This window comes from Lagenorhynchus albirostris, chromosome 15 (assembly GCF_949774975.1).
Source record: "Lagenorhynchus albirostris chromosome 15, mLagAlb1.1, whole genome shotgun sequence".
Lineage (NCBI taxonomy): Eukaryota > Metazoa > Chordata > Mammalia > Artiodactyla > Delphinidae > Lagenorhynchus > Lagenorhynchus albirostris.
In genome coordinates, this window is record NC_083109.1 from 32,199,745 (window position 1) to 32,222,223 (window position 22,479).

The 22,479-nt window shown below is 40.8% G+C and overlaps 1 protein-coding gene across 4 annotated transcripts in view; it reads right to left on the reverse strand.

The window, feature by feature from the left end:
• The window catches only part of SLC23A2 (solute carrier family 23 member 2), a 149,298-nt gene that overhangs the window by 93,637 nt on the left and 33,182 nt on the right, over positions 1–22,479 (reverse strand). For 3 of the 4 annotated variants that reach the window (XM_060123219.1, XM_060123220.1, XM_060123221.1), the window contains exon 3: positions 5,777–6,030. In XM_060123219.1, the coding sequence (XP_059979202.1) occupies positions 5,777–5,884 (108 nt within the window). In that variant the 5' untranslated portion in view covers positions 5,885–6,030. Of the gene's footprint in view, positions 1–5,776; positions 6,031–7,798; positions 8,129–22,479 lie in introns of those variants that run through there. The other variant, XM_060123222.1, reaches the window with a different exon arrangement.

Consider the following 22,479-nt stretch of genomic DNA (forward strand, 5'->3'; position numbering starts at 1 on the left):
CCTTGAAATACAAGTATGAAGTTGGGTGACAGGTTATTTCACAAAAACACATTTTTGGAGATAAAATTAAGCCTTCAACATCCTCCAGTACACAGTAAGCACTGGGCCAGTTTCACAATATTCACAGCAAGGCATGCTTCCTTCTTGGAGTTAATCCCATCAGGTGACTCTAGGCAGAGCCAAAACCACTGTCAGCCAACAGGGTTCCCAAAGCCTCTCTCTCGTGAAAAGCATTTGGTTTTCAAATGCCTTAACCTTCGCTGAAAACAGGAGTATTAAAGCTAATCCTACACTGAGCTCTGCCCGCCAGAGCAACAGTCAGCTCTACCCACCACTAAGTCCCTCCCATCAGGAAACTTACACAAGCCTCTTAGATAGCCTCATCCACCAGAGGGCAGAGAGCAGAAGCAAGAAGAACTACAATCCTGCAGCCTGTGGAACAAAAACCACATTCACAGAAAGATAGACAAGATGAAAAGGCAGAGGGCTATGTACCAGATGAAGGAACAAGATAAAACCCCAGAAAAAAAACTAAATGAAGTGGAGATAGGCAACCTTCCAGAAAAAGAATTCAGAATAATGATAGTGAAGATGATCCAGGACCTTGGAAAGAATGGAGGCAAAGATCGAGAAGATGCAAGAAATGTTTAACAGAGATCTAGAAGAATTAAAGAACAAACACACAGAGATGAACAATACAATAACTGAAATGAAAACTACACTAGAAGGAATCAATAGCAGAATAACTGAGGCAGAAGAACGGATAAGTGACCTGGAAGACAGAATGGTGGAATTCACTGCTGCAGAACAGAATAAAGAAAAAAGAATGAAAAGAAATGAAGACAGCCTAAGAGACCTCTGGGACAACATTAAATGCAACAACATTTGCATTGTAGGGGTCCCAGAAGGAGAAGAGAGAGAGAAAGGACCTGAGAAAATATGTGAAGAGATTATAGAGGAAAACTTCCCTAACATGGGAAAGGAAATAGCCACCAGAGTCCAGGAAGTGCAGCGAGTCCCATACAAGATAAACCCAAGGAGAAGCACACCGAGACACATAGTAATCAAATTGGCAAAAATTAAAGACAAAGAAAAATTATTAAAAGCAGCAAGGGAAGACGACAAATAACATACAAGGGAACTCCCATAAGGTTAACAGCTGATTTCTCAGCAGAAACTCTGCAAGACAGAACGGAGTGGCATGATATACTTAAAGTGATGAAAGGGAAGAACCTACAACCAAGATTACTCTACCCTGCAAGGATCTCATTCAGATTCAATGGAGAAATCAAAAGCTTTACAGACAAGCAAAAGCTAAAAGAACTCAGCACCACCAAACCAGCTCTACAACAAATGTTAAAGGAACTTCTCTAAGTGGGAAACACAAGAGGAGAAAAGGACCTATAAAACCAAACCCAAAACAATTAAGAAAATGGTCATAGAAACATACATATTGATAATTACCTTAAACGTGAATGGATTAAATGCTGCAACCAAAAGAAACAGGCTTGCTGAATGGATACAAAAACAAGACCCATCTATATGCTCTCTACAAGAGACCCACTTCAGACCTAGGGACACATAGAGACTGAAAGTGAGGGGATGGAAAAAGATATTCCATGCAAATGGAAATCAAAGGAAAGCTGGAGTAGCAATACTTGTATCAGATAAAGCAGACTTTAAAATAAAGAATGTTACAAGAGACAAGGAATGACACTATATAATGATCAAGGGATCAATCCAAGAAGAAGGTACAATAATTATAAATTTATATGCACCCAACATAGGAGCACCTCAATACATAAGGCAACTGCTAACAGCTATAAAAGAAGAAATCAACAGTAACACAGTAATAGTGGGGAACTTTAACACCTCACTTCCACCAATGGACAGATCATCCACACAGAAAATTAATAAGGAAACACAAGCTTTAAATGACACAATAGACCAGATAGATTAATTAATATTTATAGGACACTCCATCCAAAAACAGCAGATTACACTTTCTTCTCAAGTGCGCATGGAACATTCTCCTACATCACGCCTTGGGTCGCAAATCAAGCCTCAGTAAATTTAAGAAAATTGAAATAATATCAAGTATCTTTTCTGACCACAAGACTATGAGATTAGAAATCAATTACAGGGAAAAAAACGTAAAAAAACACAAACACATGGAGGCTAAACAATACATTATTAAATAACCAACAGATCACTGAAGAAATCAAAGAGGAAATCAAAAAATACCTAGAAACAAATGACAATAAAAACATGACGATCCAAAACCTATGGGATGCACCAAAAGCAGTTCTAAGAGGGAAGTTTATAGCTATACAAGCCTACCTCAAGAAACAAGAAAAACCTCAAATAAACAATCTTACCTTACACCTAAATGAACTAGAGAAAGAAGAACAAACAAAATCCAAAGTTAGCAGAAGGAAAGAAATTATAAAGACCAGAGTAGAAATAATGAAATAGAAACAAAGAAAACAACAGCAAAGATCAATAAAACTAAAAGCTGGTTCTTTGAGAAGATAAACAAAATTGATAAACCATTAGCCAGGCTCATCAAGAAAAAGAGGGAGAGGACTCAAATCAATAAAATTAGAAATGAAAAAGGAGAAGTTACAACAGACACCGCAGAAATACAAAGCATCCTAAGAGACGACTACAAGCAACTCTATGACAATAAAATGGACACCCTGGAAAAATGGACAAATTCTTAGAAAGGTATAACCTTCCAAGACTGAACCAGGAAGAAACAGAAAATACGAACAGACCAATCACAAGTAATGAAATTGAAACTGTGATTAAAAATCTTCCAAAAAACAAAAGTCCAGGACCAGATGGCTTCACAGGTGAATTATATCAAACATTTAGAGAAGAGCTAACACCTATCCTTCTCAAACTCTTCCAAAAAATTGCAGAGGAAGGAACACTCCCAGACTCATTCTATGAGGCCACCATCACCCTGATACCAAAACCAGACAAAGATACTACAAGAAAAAAAAATTACAGACCAATATCACTGATGAATATAGAGCAAAAATCCTCAACAAAATACTAGCAAACAGAATTCAACAACACATTAAAAGGATCATACACCATGATCAAGTGGGATTTATCCCAGGAATGCAAGGATTCTTCAGTATACGCAAATCTATCAATGTGATACACCATATTAACAAACTGAAGAATAAAAACCATATGATCGGGCTTCCCTGGTGGCACAGTAGCTGAGAGTCTGCCTGCCGATGCAGAGGACACGGGTTCGTGCTCCAGTCCGGGAAGATCTCACATGCCGTGGAGCAGCTGGGCCCGTGAGCCATGGCTGCTGAGCCTGCACGTCTGGAGCCTGTGCTCCACAACGGGAGAAGCCACAACAGTGAGAAGCCCACATACAGCAAAAAAAAAAAACAAAAACCATATGATCATCTCAATAGAGGCAGAAAAATCTTTTGACAAAATTCAACTTGCATTTATGATAAAAACTCTCCAGAAAGTGGGCATAGAGGGAACCTACCTCAACATAATAAAGGCCATATATGACAAACCCACAGCAAACATCATTCTCAATGGTGAAAAACTGAAAGCATTTCCTCTAAGATCAGGAACGAGACAAGGATGTCTACTCTCACCATTATTATTCAACATAGTTTTGGAAGTCCCAGCCATGGCAATCAGAAAAGTAAAAGAAATAAAAGGAATACAAATCGGAAAAGAAGAAGTAAAACTGTCACTGTTTGCAGATGACATGATACTATATATAGGGAATCCTAAAAAAGCCACCAGAAAACTACTAGAGCTAACCAATGAATTTGGTAAAGTTGCAGGATACAAAATTAATGCACAGAAATCCCTTGGATTCCTATACACTAATAATGAAAAATCTGAAAGAGAAATTAAGGAAACACTCCCATTTACCATTGCAACAAAATAAAATACCTAGGAATAAACCTACCAAGGGAGACAAAAGACCTGTATGCAGAAAACTATAAGACACTGATGAAAGAAATTAAAGATGATACCAACAGATGGAGAGATATACCATGTTCTTGGATTGGAAGTATCAATATTGTGAAAATGACTATACTACCCAAAGCAATCTACAGATTCAAAGCAATCCCTATCAAATTACCAATGGCATTTTTTACGGAACTAGAACAAATAATCTTAAAATTTGGAGACAAAAAAGACCCTGAAGAGCCAAAGCAGTCCTGAGGGAATAAAACGGAGCTGGAGGAATCAGACTCCCTGACTTCAGACTATACTACAAAGCTACAGTAATCAAGACAATATGGTACTGGCACAAAAACAGAAATAGAGATCAATGGAACAAGATAGAAAGCCCAGAGATAAACCCACACACCTACGGTCAACTAATCTATGTCAAAGGAGGCAAAGATAAACAATGGAGAAAAGACAGTGTCTTCAATAATTGGTGCTGGGAAAACTGGACAGCTACATGTTAAAGAATGAAATTAGAACACTCCCTAACACCATACACAAAAATAAACTCAAAATGGATTGAAGACCTAAATGTAAGACCAGACACTATAAAACTCTTAGAGGAAAACATAGGAAGAACACTCTTTGACATAAATCACAGCAAGATCTTTTTTGATCCACCTCCTAGAGAAATGGAAATAAAAATAAACAAATGGCACCTAATGAAACTTCAAAGCTTTTGCACAGCAAAGGAAACCATAAACAAGATGAAAAGACAACCCTCAGAATGGGAGAAAATATTTGCAAACGAATCAATGGACAAAGGATTAATCTCCAAAATATATAAATAGCTCATGCAGCTCAATATTAAAGAAACAAACAACCTAATCCAAAAATGGGCAGAAGACATAAATAGACATTTCTCCCAAGAAGACACACTGATGGCCAAGAAGCACATGAAGAGCTGCTCAACATCACTAATTATTAGAGAAATGCAAATCAAAACTACAATGAGGTATCACCTCACACCAGTTAGAATGGGCATCATCAGAAAATCTGCAAACAACAAACGCTGGAGAGGGTGTGGAGCAAAGGGAACCCTCTTGCACTGTTGGTGGGAATGTAAATTGATACAGCCACTATGGAGAACAGTATGGAGGGTCCTTAAAAAACTAAAAATAGAATTAGCATATGATCCAGCAATCCCACTGCTGGGCATATACCCAGAGAAAACCATAATTCAAAAAGACACATGCACCCCAATGTTCATTGCAGCACTATTTACAACAGCCAGGTCATGGAAGCAACTAAATGCCCATCAACAATCGAACGGATAAAGAAGTTGTGGTACATATATACAATGGAATATTGCTCAGCCATAAAAAGGAACGATATTGAGTCATTTGTTGAGACGTGGATGGATCTAGAGACTGTCATACAGAGTGAAGTAAGTCAGAAAGAGAAAAACAAATATCGTGTATTAACACATGTATGTGGAACCTAGTAAAATGGTACAGATGAGCCAGTTTGCAGGGCAAAGTTGAGACACAGATGTAGAGAACAAACGTATGTACACCAAGGGGGGAAAACCGCGGTGGGGTGGGGATGGTGGTGTGCTGAATTGGGCGATTGGGATTGACATGTATACACTGATGTGTATAAAACTGATGACTAATAAGAACCTGCTATATAAAACAAAACAAAACAAAATAAAAAAGAAAACTAATACTAAACTTTCTTTGGGTTAAAAAAAAAAAAAAAGCTAATCCTAGTCAATGCAGAAACTACTTTAGAGTGACTTAAGAAGAAAAAAGACAGGAAATGCTGTTACCGGAAGAGTAAAGAAAGCCGGGTGCTTCGCTTCATCTTCATATTTGCCTTCAGTTGAACTTCCAGCCTCCATGGATTTGGATGTAGTGTTCTTACCAATACCCATCATTAAGAGAAAACGAGTAATTTGACCTTTGGACTGAAGTGGCTGGAAGTTAAGGCTTGTTCACACAAGGAGCCCAGGATCAGAGTCAGCTCTTCCAGTGCCAATTCTCAGGCAGAGATGAGCCCCACAAGTGCCATCTCTCAGCACACCTAGAAAAAGAGAAAGCAGCCAAATTACATCAAGCACTCAAACAGTACAGGACACACAGACACTGTGTTTCCTGCATGGGAAAGTCGAAGTATAAATTATATCCAAACACCAAAAAAACTTATTACGCTTTTCAAGTCCCCATCCACCTTCATTTATAGTCACTCAGATTCTGAATCACCTTTTGGAGCGGGCGGTGGGTGGGGAACCACCAAAGTGAACCACCAAAAATATTAGAATACTAGGGAGAAAAAATAGCAGAGGGATTTTTTTTGACATGCATTATGGTATCTATCTTAGAGCCCAGCACTATCCAATAGAACTTTCTGCAATGATGGAAATGTTCTACATCTGCCTTGTCCAATACAGTCATCACTAGTCACTGGCTACTGAGCACCTGAAATGTGACTAGTGCAATAGAGAAACTGAACCTTTAAACTGTATCAAATTTAAGTTTAAATAGCCACTTGTGGCTGGTGGCAATCATACTAGACAGTTCAGTTATAGCCAATTTACTACAATTGTATGGATATTAAAATAATTCTGAATTTCCTACAGGTGCCCAATTAAAGGCTGGGAAGACACTGAAAAGCACAAAAAAGAGGAGACAAAACCAACCTAGGATTAAATGGCCATACAGAATTCCAAGAAGGTGGCAAGGTGAGCTTAAATGGGCTAGAATGCCATACAAAAAACAGAACCGAAACATTCAATATCAAATCAAATGACAACATAAACCTAAAAAAGTAATCCAACCCCAAAAAAGGGGGTTGGGGAAGTAAAGTGGCAAGAGATAAGAAAGGGTCCGAGGAGAATCAAGACCCAAGGTGGATCTGACATGCTCGGAGAATCTTAGAGAATCTGGACAACGCTCCAAACTAAGAGAAAATCCAAGTAAAAGTCAAAGGCAGGAAGCTACTAAAACAATCCCATGCAGCAGAAAATATTAAAAACTCAATTTCAAACAACAGAAGTATTACTTGAATAATAAAAGAGATCCACCAAAAGATTAAAAAGCATTTGGAGAATTTGGCTTAAAAAATGAGAGGGCACAGGGACTTCCCTGGTGATGCAGTGGTTGGGAGTCCACCTGCCAATGCCGGGGACACAGGTTCAAGCCCTGGTCCGGAAAGATCCCACATGCCACGGAGCAACTAAACCCATGAGCCACAGCTACCCAGCCTGCACTCTGGAGCCCATAAGCCACAACTACTGAAGCCTGCGTGCCACAGCTACTGAGGCCCATGCACCTAGAGCCCGTGCTTCCAATGGGAGAAGCCACCACAATGAGAAGCCCGTGCACTGCAGCGAGGAGTAGCCCCTGATAGCCGTAGCTGGAGAGAGCCTGCACGCAGCAACAAAGACCCAACACAGCCAAAAATAAATAAATAAATTTATTTATTTAAAAAAAAGAGAGAGGGCACAAGGGATCCCTTCCAGGATTGGCACACGTACAATCAAACATGCCTAGGTGTTTCTACTTTTTTTTGGTGGGGGGCACACAGCACAGCTTGCGGGATCTTAGTTCCCTGAGCAGGAATTTAACCTGCACCCTTGGCTGTGAAAGCACAGAGTCTTAGCCATGGGACTGCCAGGGAATTCCCTAAGATAAAGAAAAAAATACCACAAGCATGTAGGGGTGAGAAGGGACAGAAAACATTCACTGGCACTCAGATTAGAACAATGCGTATAGACCTTAGCACCAATTAATTTCCCACAAGGAATGAATAACCCAGACAAGCTGTCCTGCAAATGTGAAGGCAAACCTACAAGAAGTTTGGAAAGACAAGTAGGAAAACTTCTGTTCAAAGAATTCTCTTACGCACACTTCATTCAACAAATACTTTAGATGAGCCAGGGGAAAAACTGAAATAGAAACAAATAAAAAAAGAGAAAGAATTAACAAAATTTGAAAATTCAATAGAGGGCAAAAAGGAAAAAATAAAAGAAATAGTTGCCAGAATATCAAGTTGCCTCTATAGAATCGAGCTAGGTGCACACACCAAAATTTTTTGAGGTGGCTCTTTTGGTTTAAATGTTCATGCACATTTTGCATTCTTGTTCACATTATATACATGTCTCTTTAAAGCAGCAGCTCTCAACGATGAGTGATTTTTTTCCTCCAGGGGACATTTGGCAATGTCTGGAGGCATTTTTGGTCGTCACAACTAGGGGAGAGCTACTAGTATCTAATAAGTGGAGGCCAGGAGTGCTGCTAAACATGCACAGGACAGACAGTAATTTTTTGTTATATTTGATGCAAATATCTTATCCCAGCTTTTTGTTTGCTCATGAATTTTGTGAATGATCTTTTAGAACTGTTTTTATTTTTATGTAATCAAATCCATCAATCTTCTACATTGTGATTTAGCCACTGCCATCCATCAGCTTCCCAAGATCTGAAAAAAAAAAAAAGATACAGTGTGACAGCAAACATACCTAAATATAAAATCTGCCTGAAGTAGCCCTGACATTTTTACCTTGACCAAGAGCTTATGTTTGCCAGAAGACAGGACAAGCAAAGAGGATGGTGAAATTGTTAGATTTTTACAAGACCACCTGCCTTACAGTCACATTCAGAGGGACCAATAAGTTCTTTGCTCTACATCCAGCCCCACTGCCATTAGGATGCCAGCAGACCCACGTTAACTTTAGGGAAAAATGACAGGACTTTAATGTAGAATACATTTATTCTACTAAGTTAATTTTATCTTCATGTTTGTTTCAGATGTGCACATCCACTGCAGTAGCCAACCCTCCCCACTGCTCCCCATCACCAGGAACAGAGGGGGACCAATTCCATCCTGACAAGACCACTTTTCGTCAAGTACTCTGTACTCCATTTCCCTACCAAATGTTTAACCGACCCTCACAAGCTATACTGAGGGGGCCCATCCACTCCCTTTGCCTGTCTCTTACCCAACAGCAGCCTTCAGGGAGTCCTGAAGATATAGACCCAAATGAGCATGAAAGGTTTTGGGGCCAAAGAAAGCACAGGGCAGGAAGCTTCGAGAAAGGCTTTGGGGCAGAGGGCTGCAAAGCCTGGGAAGGGTGGACAAATGGAGGGAAGAAGAAGAGGAAGAAAGGGAGAAGATAATGAACATTGAAAGCAAAAACGCATCTTTTTAAGTTCCAAAATGACAGAGTATTCAACAGCCAAGTACTCAAGACTGATGAAGACAGCCTGAAGGCCAGAAACCACGCATCAACCTGAGATCAGAGTGTTTTATGCACAGACCTGAACTTTTGTGTGGGGAAATGCCAAGGCCCAAAGGCAAACGCAGCAAAAGATTTAAAAATGTGGAGTTTAGGGCCTGTGTTAGAATTTGTGGTAAAACAAAAGGCAAAATCTCCCAGGGAACCTGACACCAGGGAAAGTTTGTCCTCCCACAGTGCCCAGTGACGCCACTTCCTACTCTTTGCAAAAGAAAGAGAATAAGCAAAGCCACTGCTATCTTGCCCCTGACCACATGACAAGGGGAAAGGAGATGCTGGGGGATAAAAGATCAGATTCACAAATAACGAAAACAGTAATAATGACAGCAGTTTTCCAGCTAAGCGCCGATGTGTGCCAGACACATGTCTTACATCTCATTATATAAATGGCAATTATTTCTCCCTAGTAAGCATAGTATTACTTGATAGGCACACTAACTCCACAAAAGTGGAAACTGAGCTTCACAGAAGTTAAGTAACTTGCCAAAGGACACACAGCTATAAGCAGTGCAGCAGCAGGATTCAAACTTAAATCAGTATTCCTGTCCTAACAATGTTTGTACAAACAAGACATAAAACTATCCTCAGTTTACAGCCAACCTCCCTGAGCGAATAAGGTCCAGGCCAGCTGGCCTTAAACATTGTCTTCAGGGTACTTTCTGTCCTCCTTGTGATTTTTGAGGGAGGTCCAAGGGGCAGAAACGGCCAAGCTCCTTCTCCAGGGCTAAAGCCTGCTCCCCTTAGACCAGGAACCCCCAAATCTGCACACTTCTGGCCACTGTGTGGCACGAGCCATCATCTCAACAGCACAACAGCCTCGTCTCATTTTCTTGTTCCATCTTGATAGCTCTACTGCAGCGGGCACAGCCATGCTACAGAAACTACCATACCCTTTGATGGCGTCCTAATTAGCCAGAGAATGACACCCAAATTCCTTAACAAGGCTGCAGGTCCACTGTGAAGCCTATGGTGAAATTTGCCCTCGCTATGCTATAGTTTCCATCTTTCAGTTCCTTGAAGGTGTTGGGTTCTCCTCTAGCCCTCAGGCCCTTGCACATGCTGTCCCTCCAAAATAGGCACCCTTCATCTCGCCCCTTTCCCTTGGGGTAACTCCCATCAGTGCTGCCTCTGATCACCACACCTCATCATGGCGTCTGGGAACCATAAAGATGGTTACGATACAACAAGATAATGTCTACCTGCTCAGCCAGACAGGTGCAGAACAAGAGGCATTATCCCCAGTGCCTAACTTGGCACCTGTATTAAAGGCTCCCCAAAATATGTAGAACGAATAAATGATGCTTAAAAATATAATAATAAAGGTACTTCATATAATGTAACAGTCATTCTTGCTTAATACTCTTTCTTAATCTTGGAAAAGAAAAGTAACAGCCAATATCAAACTTATCTGTGATACAACAGATACATTAATGTCAAGGACAAGCCAGGTTGTCGACATCACTGCTATCATTCAACTGACAGAGAAAGATGAGGGGAAATATTTGAAAGGAAAAGAGTGAATTATAGCCATATTAAGAGATATGAAAATTGTAGAGAATCTTTGCATAGATGGCTAGATACAAACACATGAGCAAGGCTCTTTCAGTGCTGACTGATTCTAACATTTCCCAGTTGCCAGCAATAAGCATCTAGATCAGAAGCTAGCAAACCACTGCGTGGCCTGGTTTGGTGTGGTCCCCAGCTATGAATGATTTTTACAAGGTTGTAAACAACACCAAGGAAGAAGAACATATGACACAGGCCATCTGGTCCATGAAACCTAAGATATTCACAGAAAAGTCTGCTGACTCCAAAGGTAAGAGGATGAAGGAATCCTGTTTAGAATGGTAATAACAACATTAAATACTTAATAAATTTAACAAAAATGAGCATGATCTTTACAAATAAAGCTATAACCTATTATTAAGGGCCATAAAATAACCAGAAAAACAGACAATATTCTTGGATAAGAGAGCTACTATAAGAGTATACATTCTTCTACAAACATAAAGTATATAAATTTAATAAAAATCAATTAATACCTTAAAGGGGGAGAAAAGGGGGCTTGCTAAAATTCCTGTGGAAGAATAAGCAAAAGTAGCCATAAATATTTGAAAAAAGAATAGGAAGAACATGTTCTATCAGAAAGGGACCCTAAAGTTGTAGTGAACAGAGGAGTTCAACTTAGGTATAAAAAGAGACAAATAGGTCACACAACAGAAAACCCACAAAGTGACAAATATATGATGTGGGAAGCATTTAAATCTTAAAACAAAGTATGGATTTTTCAATACAACATGCCAAGACAACTGGTTCACTATTAATAAAATCCAGAAAAGTAATAAAGCCACTAAATGACTATATAATGTTAGGGTAGGGGACTCCATTTTTAGTATATCATTAAAGATGAAAAAGAGATGGAGGCTGATAGATTTTTACAATATAAATTTTTTTAGATTTCTGTATGGACAAAAATCCAACAAAATCAAAAAACAAAATATAATATAGGTAAGATAATGTGTTGATATCTTTACTATCTGAAGAGCTCTTGCAAACCAATAAACAGAAAACAAAAATCCTTACTATAAAAATGGGCAAGACATATGAGCTTCTAATCCTTAGTCTCCCACAAAAACAAATAGAAAAATAAATGTTCGATCCTTGTTTGAAATCAAAAGTACATTGAAATGAGGTATACTTTTTTTTAACCTACATCAGTTATTTATAATACCCTTATTGGACAGTGTTAGAGAAATAGACGAACACTCCTAATGAAATACAAATTTGCTAATAAGAAGGTAATTTGGTTATATGTATCAAGAATTATAAATATTCATATTCACTTCTAATATGTCCTGAGGAAATGCTACTTCTAGGAATGTATTTTAAGGTAATAATTAGGACATATAAAAATTTAGCTACAAAATTGTGCGTGTTAACATTGTTAATAAGACCAAAAATCAAGAAAAATCTAATATCCAACACTAGGGAATTGAATGGTAAAACTACGGTATGTTCATACAAAGGAATGCCACTGCAGCCATTAAAAAGATGGCACACGGACTTCCCTGGTGGTGCAGTGTTTAAGAATCCGCCTGCCAACGCAGGGGACACAGGTTTGAGCCCTGGTCCGGGAAGGTCCCACATGCCGTGGAGCAACTAAGCCTGTGAGCCACAACTACTGAGCCGGCGCACCCTAGAGCCTGTGCTCCACAACGAGAGAAGCCACCAGAAGGAGAAGCCCGTGCACCGTAACAAAGAGTAGCCCCCACTCGCAGCAACAAGAGAAAGCCCACACACAGCGACAAAGACCCGGCGCAGCCCAAAATAAACAAACAAATAAATAAATAATTTTTAAAAAAGATGGCACAGAAATATTTATTGACGTGGGAAAATGTCTGCCTTATGTTATATAAGGAAACAGGGTTTTTTTTCTAAAGTATAATATTATACTAAAGCCAGTCACAGAAGGACAAACATGACATGATTCCACTTATGTGAGGTATCTGGAACAGTCACTCATAGAAGCACAGAGTAGAATGGTGGTTGCCAGGGGCTGGCAGGGAGGGGGAAGTGGGGAGTTGCTTTTCAGCAGGTATAAAGTTTATTAAGCAAGATGAATAAGTTCTAGAGATCTGCTGTACAACATCATGCCTATAGTTAACAATACTGTATTGTTCACTTAAAAGTTTGTTAAGGGCTTCCCTGGTGGCGCGGTGGTTGAGAGTCAGCCTGCCGATGCAGGGGACACGGGTTCGTGCCCAGGTCCGGGAAGATCCCACATGCCGCGGAGCGGCTGGGCCCGTGAGCCATGGCCACTGAGCCTGTGCGTCCTGAGCCTATACTCCGCAACGGGAGAGGCCACAACAGTGAGAGGCCCGCTTACCACAAAGAAAAAAAAAAAAAAGTTTGTTAAGAGGGTAGATCTCAGTAATAATTAATAATAAAAGATATCAATTTTCTAAAATAATGCAGTGAAAAGAATTAAACGAAATTTATACAATGAAAAAAGCAGTATGTACAGAAATAACCCACTGTGTATGGATAAGTGTGCCACACGCATATACACACCAAAATGTTAACCAAAATGTTGACTGGTGGGACAGCAAAGGACTTATCTTTTTCCTTTTATTCCTCTATTTTTCCTGAAGTTATTTACTCAACAATGAATGCTATGCTCTCTTTCTCCCCCAAGAGCCACATCAGCACCCATATCAAATCCAGAGAAGTGATCAGTTTCCCTTAACAAGGGGATACAAAGCCATTCAGTCCTTTCTGTTGAGAGATCAGAACACAACTCTATAATTGCAAAGTGGTGTGGAGTAAAGTTCTTATGTTTAAAGTTGTAATTTTTGTCATCAGAGAATGGAGAAAAGACAAGGCTTTGTAAATTATACTTAGCAAGGAGGGAACTAACAATGAAAGAGGCGTATCAATAGCCAAGGCTACCCCAAGTGATCCTCAACTTTGACTCTATGTTGGAACCACCTAAAAACTTTAAAAATACTCTCTACCCACCCAGAAAGTCTACTGAATAGGACTGTATAGCCTGAGCATTTAGATTTTATAAAACTCTCCTGCAGCCAGAGTTAAAAATTCCTACCTTAGAGCAAGCAAGAAATCACTGAAGATTCAAAAAATAATAAATCAACCTCAATAAATGTAAGCCTCATCGGGTGGGAAAATAGCAATTTGGGAAATTCTGCTATGAGCAAATAGAAAAGGAAAATATTTAGATCTTCAACAAATCTTTCAATTCCCTAAAGACTGAGCCACCAGCTCTCTAGCCACCGATAATCATGCACAAATGCAGAATAACAATTCTTAATCAGTGTTTATTTCATCAGCTATTCAGCCAGAGATCATTTCTTTCTTTTTTTTAAAAATAAATGTATTTATTTATTCATTTATTTAATTTTTGTCTGCATTGGGTCTTCGCTGCTGCATGCAGGTTTTCTCTAGCTGCTAAGAGCAGGGGCTACTCTTTGTTGTGATGCACAGGCCTCCCATTGTGGTGGCTTCTCCCATTGCAGAGCACGGGCTCCAGGCACACGGGCCTCAGCAGTTGTGGCACACGGGCTTCAGTAGTTGTGGCTCGCAGGCTCCAGAGCGCTGCAGGCTCCGTAGTTGTGGCACACGGGCTTAGTTGCTCTGCGGCATGTGGGATCTTCCCGGACCAGGGATCGAATCCGTGTACCGTGCATTAGCAGGCAGATTCTTAACCACTGCACCACCAGGGAAGCCCCAGTGATCATTTCTTTTGCACTGAATTTTTTTATCTGACCATTTTTCCCCTGTCAGTGTCAACTTTTTCAACTGTGGCTTACCATGGCCACCTGACTTGAAAGTATGATGGTACTACCCAAACAGCGGATTTAAGGGCCAAACTGCTCCTGGAACATAATACCAACATCTTTTGTGTTTCTTGGAAGCACAATCAAATGCTAAGAAAATGTGTATTCCCAGCACCAGCTCCTAGTAGTCCCTAGTACACAACATACAAAACACTTTATGGCTGAATGAATTAATCACTAAGAGTCCTCTGAAGGATAGAATCCCCCTGTGTACACTTCATCTTTATATTCCAGTTCATAAAACAGTACTCAACAAATGTTGATGAGAGCCACATTTACCCCAAATAGATGGCACTGAACGAATACTACATTGAACACATAACTGCAAAGCAAATCCATCACTTGATCTGGATACAAAAACCTACAGTTCTCCAAAATGATAAAGAATAAGAAAAAAAAGGATAGAGAAGGACTTCCCTGGTGGCACAGTGGTTAAAGACTCCACACTCCCAATGCAGGGGGCCTGGGTTCAATCCCTGGTCAGGGAACTAGATCCCACATGCATGCCACAACAAGGAGCCCATGAGCCACAACTAAGACCCAGCACAACCGAGTAAATTAAAAAATTTAAAAAGGAATAGAGAGAATAAGAATCAATGGTTCATGTACCTAAGACTTAATTGGGAATCTTATTCAACATGCAGATTTCTTCCACACATATAGTGGCAGAAAAATATTCAAAGCTGTTTTTATTATAACAGTCCCAAACTCAAGACACAGAAATGTCCATCAACAGGCAAATGGATAAACAAAACATGGTGGGTCCACACAAAGGGATACTAAGCAATTAAAAGGAAGCAACTACTGATGCACCTAATAACATGGAGAAATCGCACAGACACAATGTTGAGTGAAAGAAGCCAGACACAAGACGTGCTGCCTGAATCCCTATAGACAAAACTAATCTTCAGTAGCAGGAAACAGTTAGTGGTGATCTACAACGGCTAAGATGGGAAGGAGGGACTCCAGAGGCAGAGGAAGGAACCTACGGAGTGACAGAAATGTTCCATAACTTAACTATGATTCTGGTGGCTCCATTTGTATGTATATCCATTTACTGTATGTAAACTATGGCTCAGTAAAGTTGATTTTAGAAGAAAAAAAAATTTTAACTCCCATAATCCCACCAACTTTAAAAAAATGTCCCCTCCCCCAAATTCTGATTCCACAGACCTGCATCAAAACCTGGGACTTACATTTTTAACAAATGCACAAATGTTCTGATGCTAGTGGTCCTCAGATCAACACCTCTGGATGGGCAACCTGGGGTGGGATAAAGCTATTTTCCCCACTTGCAGAAATCTATCTAGACAGGTGAGACTATATGATCACGAAAGAAAACTCTGGGATAAGGAAACTCAAAACCTCAACTTGCCAAGTGGTAATCTGGTCCTTCCCAAGATACAAACAAGAACTTTCAGAGCTGGCCAGGTTCAATGATAAAGCACATTTAAAAAGTCAATTTGTAGCTCTCTGCTTAAATCCGATCATTAGGGGATTATAGTTGAACTGTGGCTGCTCCATTAAATTCTGTTAAATGCTAACATTTGACCTAAATGCTTTTAATTCAAGCCAAAAGAAAGATTACTGGAACAAATATCCTCAACTTGTACGTGATCAAACTTCCTTTAAATATAATGACTTAAATCGTTGCCTAACATACAGTCTTGCTTTAGGGGGTTTAGAATTCTGACATTGACCCTGGCTAGCTATCATTATTCCATTTAAACAGTAATGAAATGAACCTGTAAGAAGTGGTTATCATTTGCCCTTGTGATTACAGTTATGGTGTAACTGGGGGGGGAAAAAATCATCCTACAGCCTTTTCCAAAACACTCTAAGAACCCTTGCTCTTATTCTTCAAACTGCAAGTCACCACCCACTAGTGGGCCATGAAACCAACTGGATCTCAACCAGAATTTGCAGAACAATGAAATTTAACAGAATAAAGAAAATTCAGAGCACATCTCACAAGATAAGGGTAACCCAGAGTTTCAAGGTAAAAACTGTGGGTCAGTCAAAAAGAGCCTAAAAGTCACTGATATAAACTAAAGTTCTGCCCAGTGACACAAAAGGCATATCTCAAGTGCCCAATTTAAATCAGGTTATTTGCTGAACTTTAACATACTCACAGAAATAATTTGCCAAAGTGGTACAAGATGATGACACTGATTAACAAAATATCATAACATCCCCTTGCCACAAGGATGGAGAGAGCACCCAGAATCATGGCCTCAGAGTGGCCTTTCTTTAAAATCTATCAGAGCCCTAAACCAAACCACCTCAGTGACTGCAATCAAGACAGGCTCTATTGCACCCCAATGAGCTATGTAAGCTTCTGTCACTGTGTTGGTTTGTCAATTTGTTCCCTTAAAAAGAAGAGACTTTTAAAAAGTTAGATAAAACCGGATTTCTGAAGGGGAATCAGGATTGGTTGTCAGGTTTCATCTCAGAAACCACATGCTGAGAACCTCAGGAGCCTCTGGGCCTATGAGGCGCCCATGGCACAATCCTACAGGCAAAGTGGAAGGGAAAGGGCCCCCGGATGAACGCTGCTCAAATACTTAGGAATCACCTAAAAATATAGTCAGGGTCCTCAACAGTGGGCCAGAGAGGATGCAAAGCCACTGGATAGACATGGCAAATATTCCTGGAACATCTGTAGGATGAGGTGAGCAGGGAAGATCATTCCTAATTGAAAGCAAATATTTTTGGAGCATCAGATGACATGCCTAACTGATAAAATGATGGAAGATGTTAAAGAATATGCTCTGCCTTCAGAAGACACCTTCAGTCTCTTCCAGAGACGTGGCCTGGGAAGCCCTTGGTACAGAATAAGCTCTAGTCCCAAATAGACTCTAAATCCTAAAGAAGCTTACATCCAGCCCAAGACAGGTTGTTTTGCTGATGTCAGTTTACACACAGCCTGAGCCATGAAAATTGGTGGTCGTGCTGTCTAGAGGAGAAAACAATGACTCATTGACTGCTCAATTAGGGAAAAGATGGAGTCAAGTTTACAGTAAAAGGTCAAAGCAGCTGATGTTTTGTTAGTTTGGTGGCTTTAAAATACAAAGTCATCAGTGATCTCTGTTTTTCTGACCTAATGTTGTAGGTCGTAGGTATCAGATGCTGTGGCTAGTACCATACAACAGAAATCTCTTCCCCAAACTTTATTCAAAATTATGACAAGACCTTAACACTCATCATCCTCACTGTGCCTCTCCTGCACCAGGTACTATCCATATGAACCATGTTGACCTGCAGAGCTCCCAGGTCTTAGCTCAAAAAGTCTCCTCCTGTGCTTCCCTGGTGGCGCAGTGGTTGAGAGTCCATCTGCCGATGCAGGGAACACGGGTTTGTGCCCCGGTCCAGGAGGATCCCACGTGCTTTGGAGCGGCTGGGCCCGTGAGCCATGGCTGCTGGCCCTGCGCGTCCGGAGCCTGTGCTCCGCAGAGGGAGAGGTCGCGGCAGTGAGAGGCCCACGTACCGCCAAAAAGTCTCCTCCTATAGGAAGCATTCTTGGGTTAGCTGTTCCTCTACTATCATGTTTCAATAGCACACTGCTTCTTGGTCCAGCTTCCCAACCAGGCAGGGATGGGGCAGAGACACAGTGTTCATCACATAAAAAAGCATTCAAATATATGAGGAAAAGAGAATTTTTCCATGGGTCAGTTAGCCATACAACCAAAACAAAACCTAATCCCTGCCCTCCAGTTTCACTCAAGGAAACCGTGTGGCTGGGATAAGAGAGAGGGTAAGGGAGAGGTAGTGGAGCAAAAGGTATAGTCTGTGGGCCAGAATTAAAATATAAACAGATATTTGAGAAAACTCAAGCAGAATCAAGATGGATTTTATTGCATTTATTTCCACTGTGTGATTTAACATACCACTTTTTGTACAAATAATGTATTTTTATGGAAACACTATTTTTAGTGTATTAATATTATTTTTAATGTACAGGGGCCACTGAAAAGCTAATTTTATATGGAATTTTAATGACAAGATAAAACATATGCAAAACTGACTATTATATCCAAGATACAAACATGATATCACTTAACTGTATAAAAATTCTAGGAGGAGTTGTTATTATCCCCACAGTTTAAAACTGAGGCACAGAGAGGGTGTTATACCCTTGGACAAAAGCCAAGGGCAAGTGACAGACAAAGCAATCACTGAGAGCATAAAAACTGCTCCTATTCCCTTACAGACTAACAGAACAAGGCTCTAAAGATGAACAGCCAGAAAAGACCTGAGATGTTATGTCTGAAGGTCATTTTGGAGGAAGCTGAGGAAAGCCCCCAGTTACTGTCAGGGAATAAAAAGAAAGACACTTTCTCCTCTTCCACACCTCCAAGTAACCTTTGTCATTTGATGTCTCCCCCCACCTTTCCAGTACAACAACAGACTTGGGTGCTTAAGTAACCTCCAGGGCATGGCTCTGCCCTGCTAACCCTGTGCCCCCTCAGTACCACCCCAGCTCCTGCTTCATCCTCCATTTCTAGCACACAGGTAACTCATCTCTCACCTCTAGCTACTGTTGCCACTGCTAGCTCCGCTGGAGAAGAGAAGGCACTGCTCATGTGCTGGGAGAAGCATTTCCATGCCTCAAGCTCAAATGGAATAATCAGCTCTCTCCCTGAATTACCCTTCAGACCACACCATTCCTCTTTGGAATGTTCTCACCTTTCCTGTGCCCCAACTGCCAAAACCAAATTTCTTTCTCTCACCTGCAGAGAGAGGTCAAGCCCCACCTTTCCTTAATTTCCTGACTACCCATTACACCTGCTCTGTTTTGCTGGACTTTGGCACAGTTACTTAGTTCTCTCAACCACCTGCTCTCTTCCTATAGTCTGGAAGAAATCCTATTTGCAAATCTCTTCTGCAATATTTTTTTTCTCCCCTCCAAGCCCTCCTGCTCCCTATTCCAGTTTACTAAGAGTTCTGTCTCCTCCTCCCCACAGACTCTCCCAAGATAAGGAAAGGGGCACTCTGAAATCTCACGTACCCTGATGGATTAACTGATGGCTGAACAGTGGGTTTGACTACACTGCACTGCAATTACCTGGGGCTGGGACACTGTAATTCTTCTCTAGACTAAAACCAAGTACACAGTGATTGAAATAAATTTTCCCTGACCTTCATTAAATGGGAGCCTTTTTCCTGACCTTTAATAAACATCCCATGCCTGTTTGTTATATATATATTTTTTTTTCTGCAGAGGAGCATGTTCCTCCTAATCCATTAAAAAAAAAACAACCCACATCCATTCAATATAGAGACTACAATTACTTAGAATCCTATGGCACAGATGTATTGGTTTTTTTGGTGTCAAAACCTGACATTTTTACAACCCCAAAACCTTAAAAGGAGTATAAATAGATGTATTCAGCTATAAAAGAGGCTCCAGCTCTCTCTGAGGTTTGTTTAATCTATGTTCCTTGTTGCCTGTGTACTTACTTTTCCTCAAATCCCTAAAATTTTGTATAAAATAAAACATAAAAGAGCACAGAGGGCCTTGGAAGTCCCAGGACTGGACCTCACTCAGAAAATAAGGTAAATGAGCACCTGAAAAACACTGAATCTAACATTTTAATTGCTGCAGATCAGGTTTTTATTGTCACTCTCACATATTTAATGAAGGGCATCGCCTTCTAAGGGTTGCATAAATCTTAATGTTATTAATATTCAAATAATGTCTGACAGCACCAAGAAAGACTGTGGAGATTTTCTGGTAACCCAGCTTAGGAAACTTGAGCCATAGGCTCCTCACCCACCTACATAGACATACACACACATAGCCATATATTCGCAGGAAAAAAAAAACAACAACAACAAGACACACAGTCTCATAGACAGGAGCACACATAGTCACAGATGCATGTGCATGGAAACAGACACCCATAAACCCAGATGCACAGACATAGGCAGATGCAGACACTAATTCCCCAAAGCAAAGCTTCTGTACCAAGAAATGGTCTTACCTGAAGAATGAAATCTTACTGTATTCCCCCACAATATTTTGTATTCAGTGCCCTACCCACCAATTCTGTGCTGGGATCTGTGTGAGGCTGGGATCCTTCTGATGCTCAGCATAAGACTCTTCAGGTGCTGAAGGAATTTTGGCTTTTATAACCCACACAGGCTCACCAAAATTGTATAACATCACCACCTAGTCAGAAATGCTATCTACTTTGTATTACACAATAGCCACCCTCTGGTTACAAACGGTTACTGCATACCTCTAGTATGGTTTGTTTACCATCAATCTGTAGCAGGTTTCTATGTGGCAGGCTGGATATTCTATTGTGGAAACCAAGCAGCTGCTGCGATTACATTTCTCAAACCCACACAAATAAGGCAAATAAAAACCTATCTTTCCAAACCCTTCCGTTCAGATGAACAAGTCCACCCACACTGCTTTCAGCTCAGTGAAAAGGGAGATTAATTTTACTTCCTGGTAATTTTTCATTTCCCCAATCAGGGGCCCAAAGACAACTATTTTCAAAGCTCAAAGACTTTCAGAGATTAAAAATAGATCTGGGGGCTTCCCTGGTGGCGCAGTGGTTGAGAGTCCGCCTGCCGATGCAGGGGACACAGGTTCGTGCCCCAGTCCGGGAGGATCCCATATGCTACGGAGCGGCTGGGCCCGTGAGCCATGGCCGCTGAACCTGCGCTTCCGGAGCCTGTGCTCCGCAGCGGTAGAGGCCGCAGCGGTGAGACGCCCGCGTACCGCAAAAAAAAAAAAAAAATAGATCTGAAGGTATGATTTCTTCATTAGATTACAGGCAGAGCCAACAATAACCATAACATTGAGAGCTCTAACTGCTGGAGTCCCGCTGTATGTGGCACCTCGTGTACACTCCCAGCTGCAGAGGCCCCACTGGACAGTGAAAGTGCCATGAAGACATAGAAAAAGGCAGACATACACTGACAATCTGGTACCAGTGAGAAGGAAGAAGCCGCAGCTGCAGTCAGACTTTGTCCCTTCCAGTCCTGACTCCAGGCAAGGGCCTACCAAAACCTAGGCAATGGTCACCTCGCCTCTGCTGTGAGAGGGCAAATACTTGCCCCCATCTCCCCAACACCACTGCACTTCCCAAATCCAGACAGAAAACCATGAAACTCAGATGAGAAACAGCTAGGCAGAAGATGCATCCTGGAAGATGGGATCCCTGAGATAAAGGCAGAAGAACAAGGACAACTCCTGGAGAGAAAAGTAGCTCTAAGTGTTACTTATTCATGAATAATCTTAAGGAAATCAGCAGTGAGCATAAGAGGAAGATGCCACTTGACTAGGGGAGAAGCTATAGCAGAAGCTGGGGAGATGGTTGAAAGGCAAGCACTTTAACTGTTCAGGGGCAAGAGATTCACAACCACAAGTGCCCAGAACACAGGTCACACGTGACACACCCAACCCATCAGGTCAACATACCCAGGTAGTCCCTTGCTCCAAGGTGAGCTAACCCAGTGTGTGGCCTATGGGAAAAATACTCCAGTTTCTGTATCCTGAATACAAGAACTATAATCAGGATGTTCTGTGAAGACTCAAACTTCAAAAAGGTTCTACTGTAGGAACCAAAAGAAAATTTCAATTTGGAAAAAAGAATAAAAAACAAAGACAGTTGTGTATCAACAAAGGAAACAGGATCGGATGATTATATGAAGAAAATGGACTAAGAACAAGAGACAACAACTGGGGTGGGGAAGAACTGAGAGGAAACAAAAAGCACAAAATTAGCTTAGAAGCATTAAAGAGAAGTGAAACTGCAGAAAACAGCAGAAAACTGAAAGGTGGAGGACAAGCTTGAGAAACTCCTAGACAAGGAAAAGTCCAGAAAGGCAACAACAGTTCAGAGATGAGTACCATGGAGGGAAAAA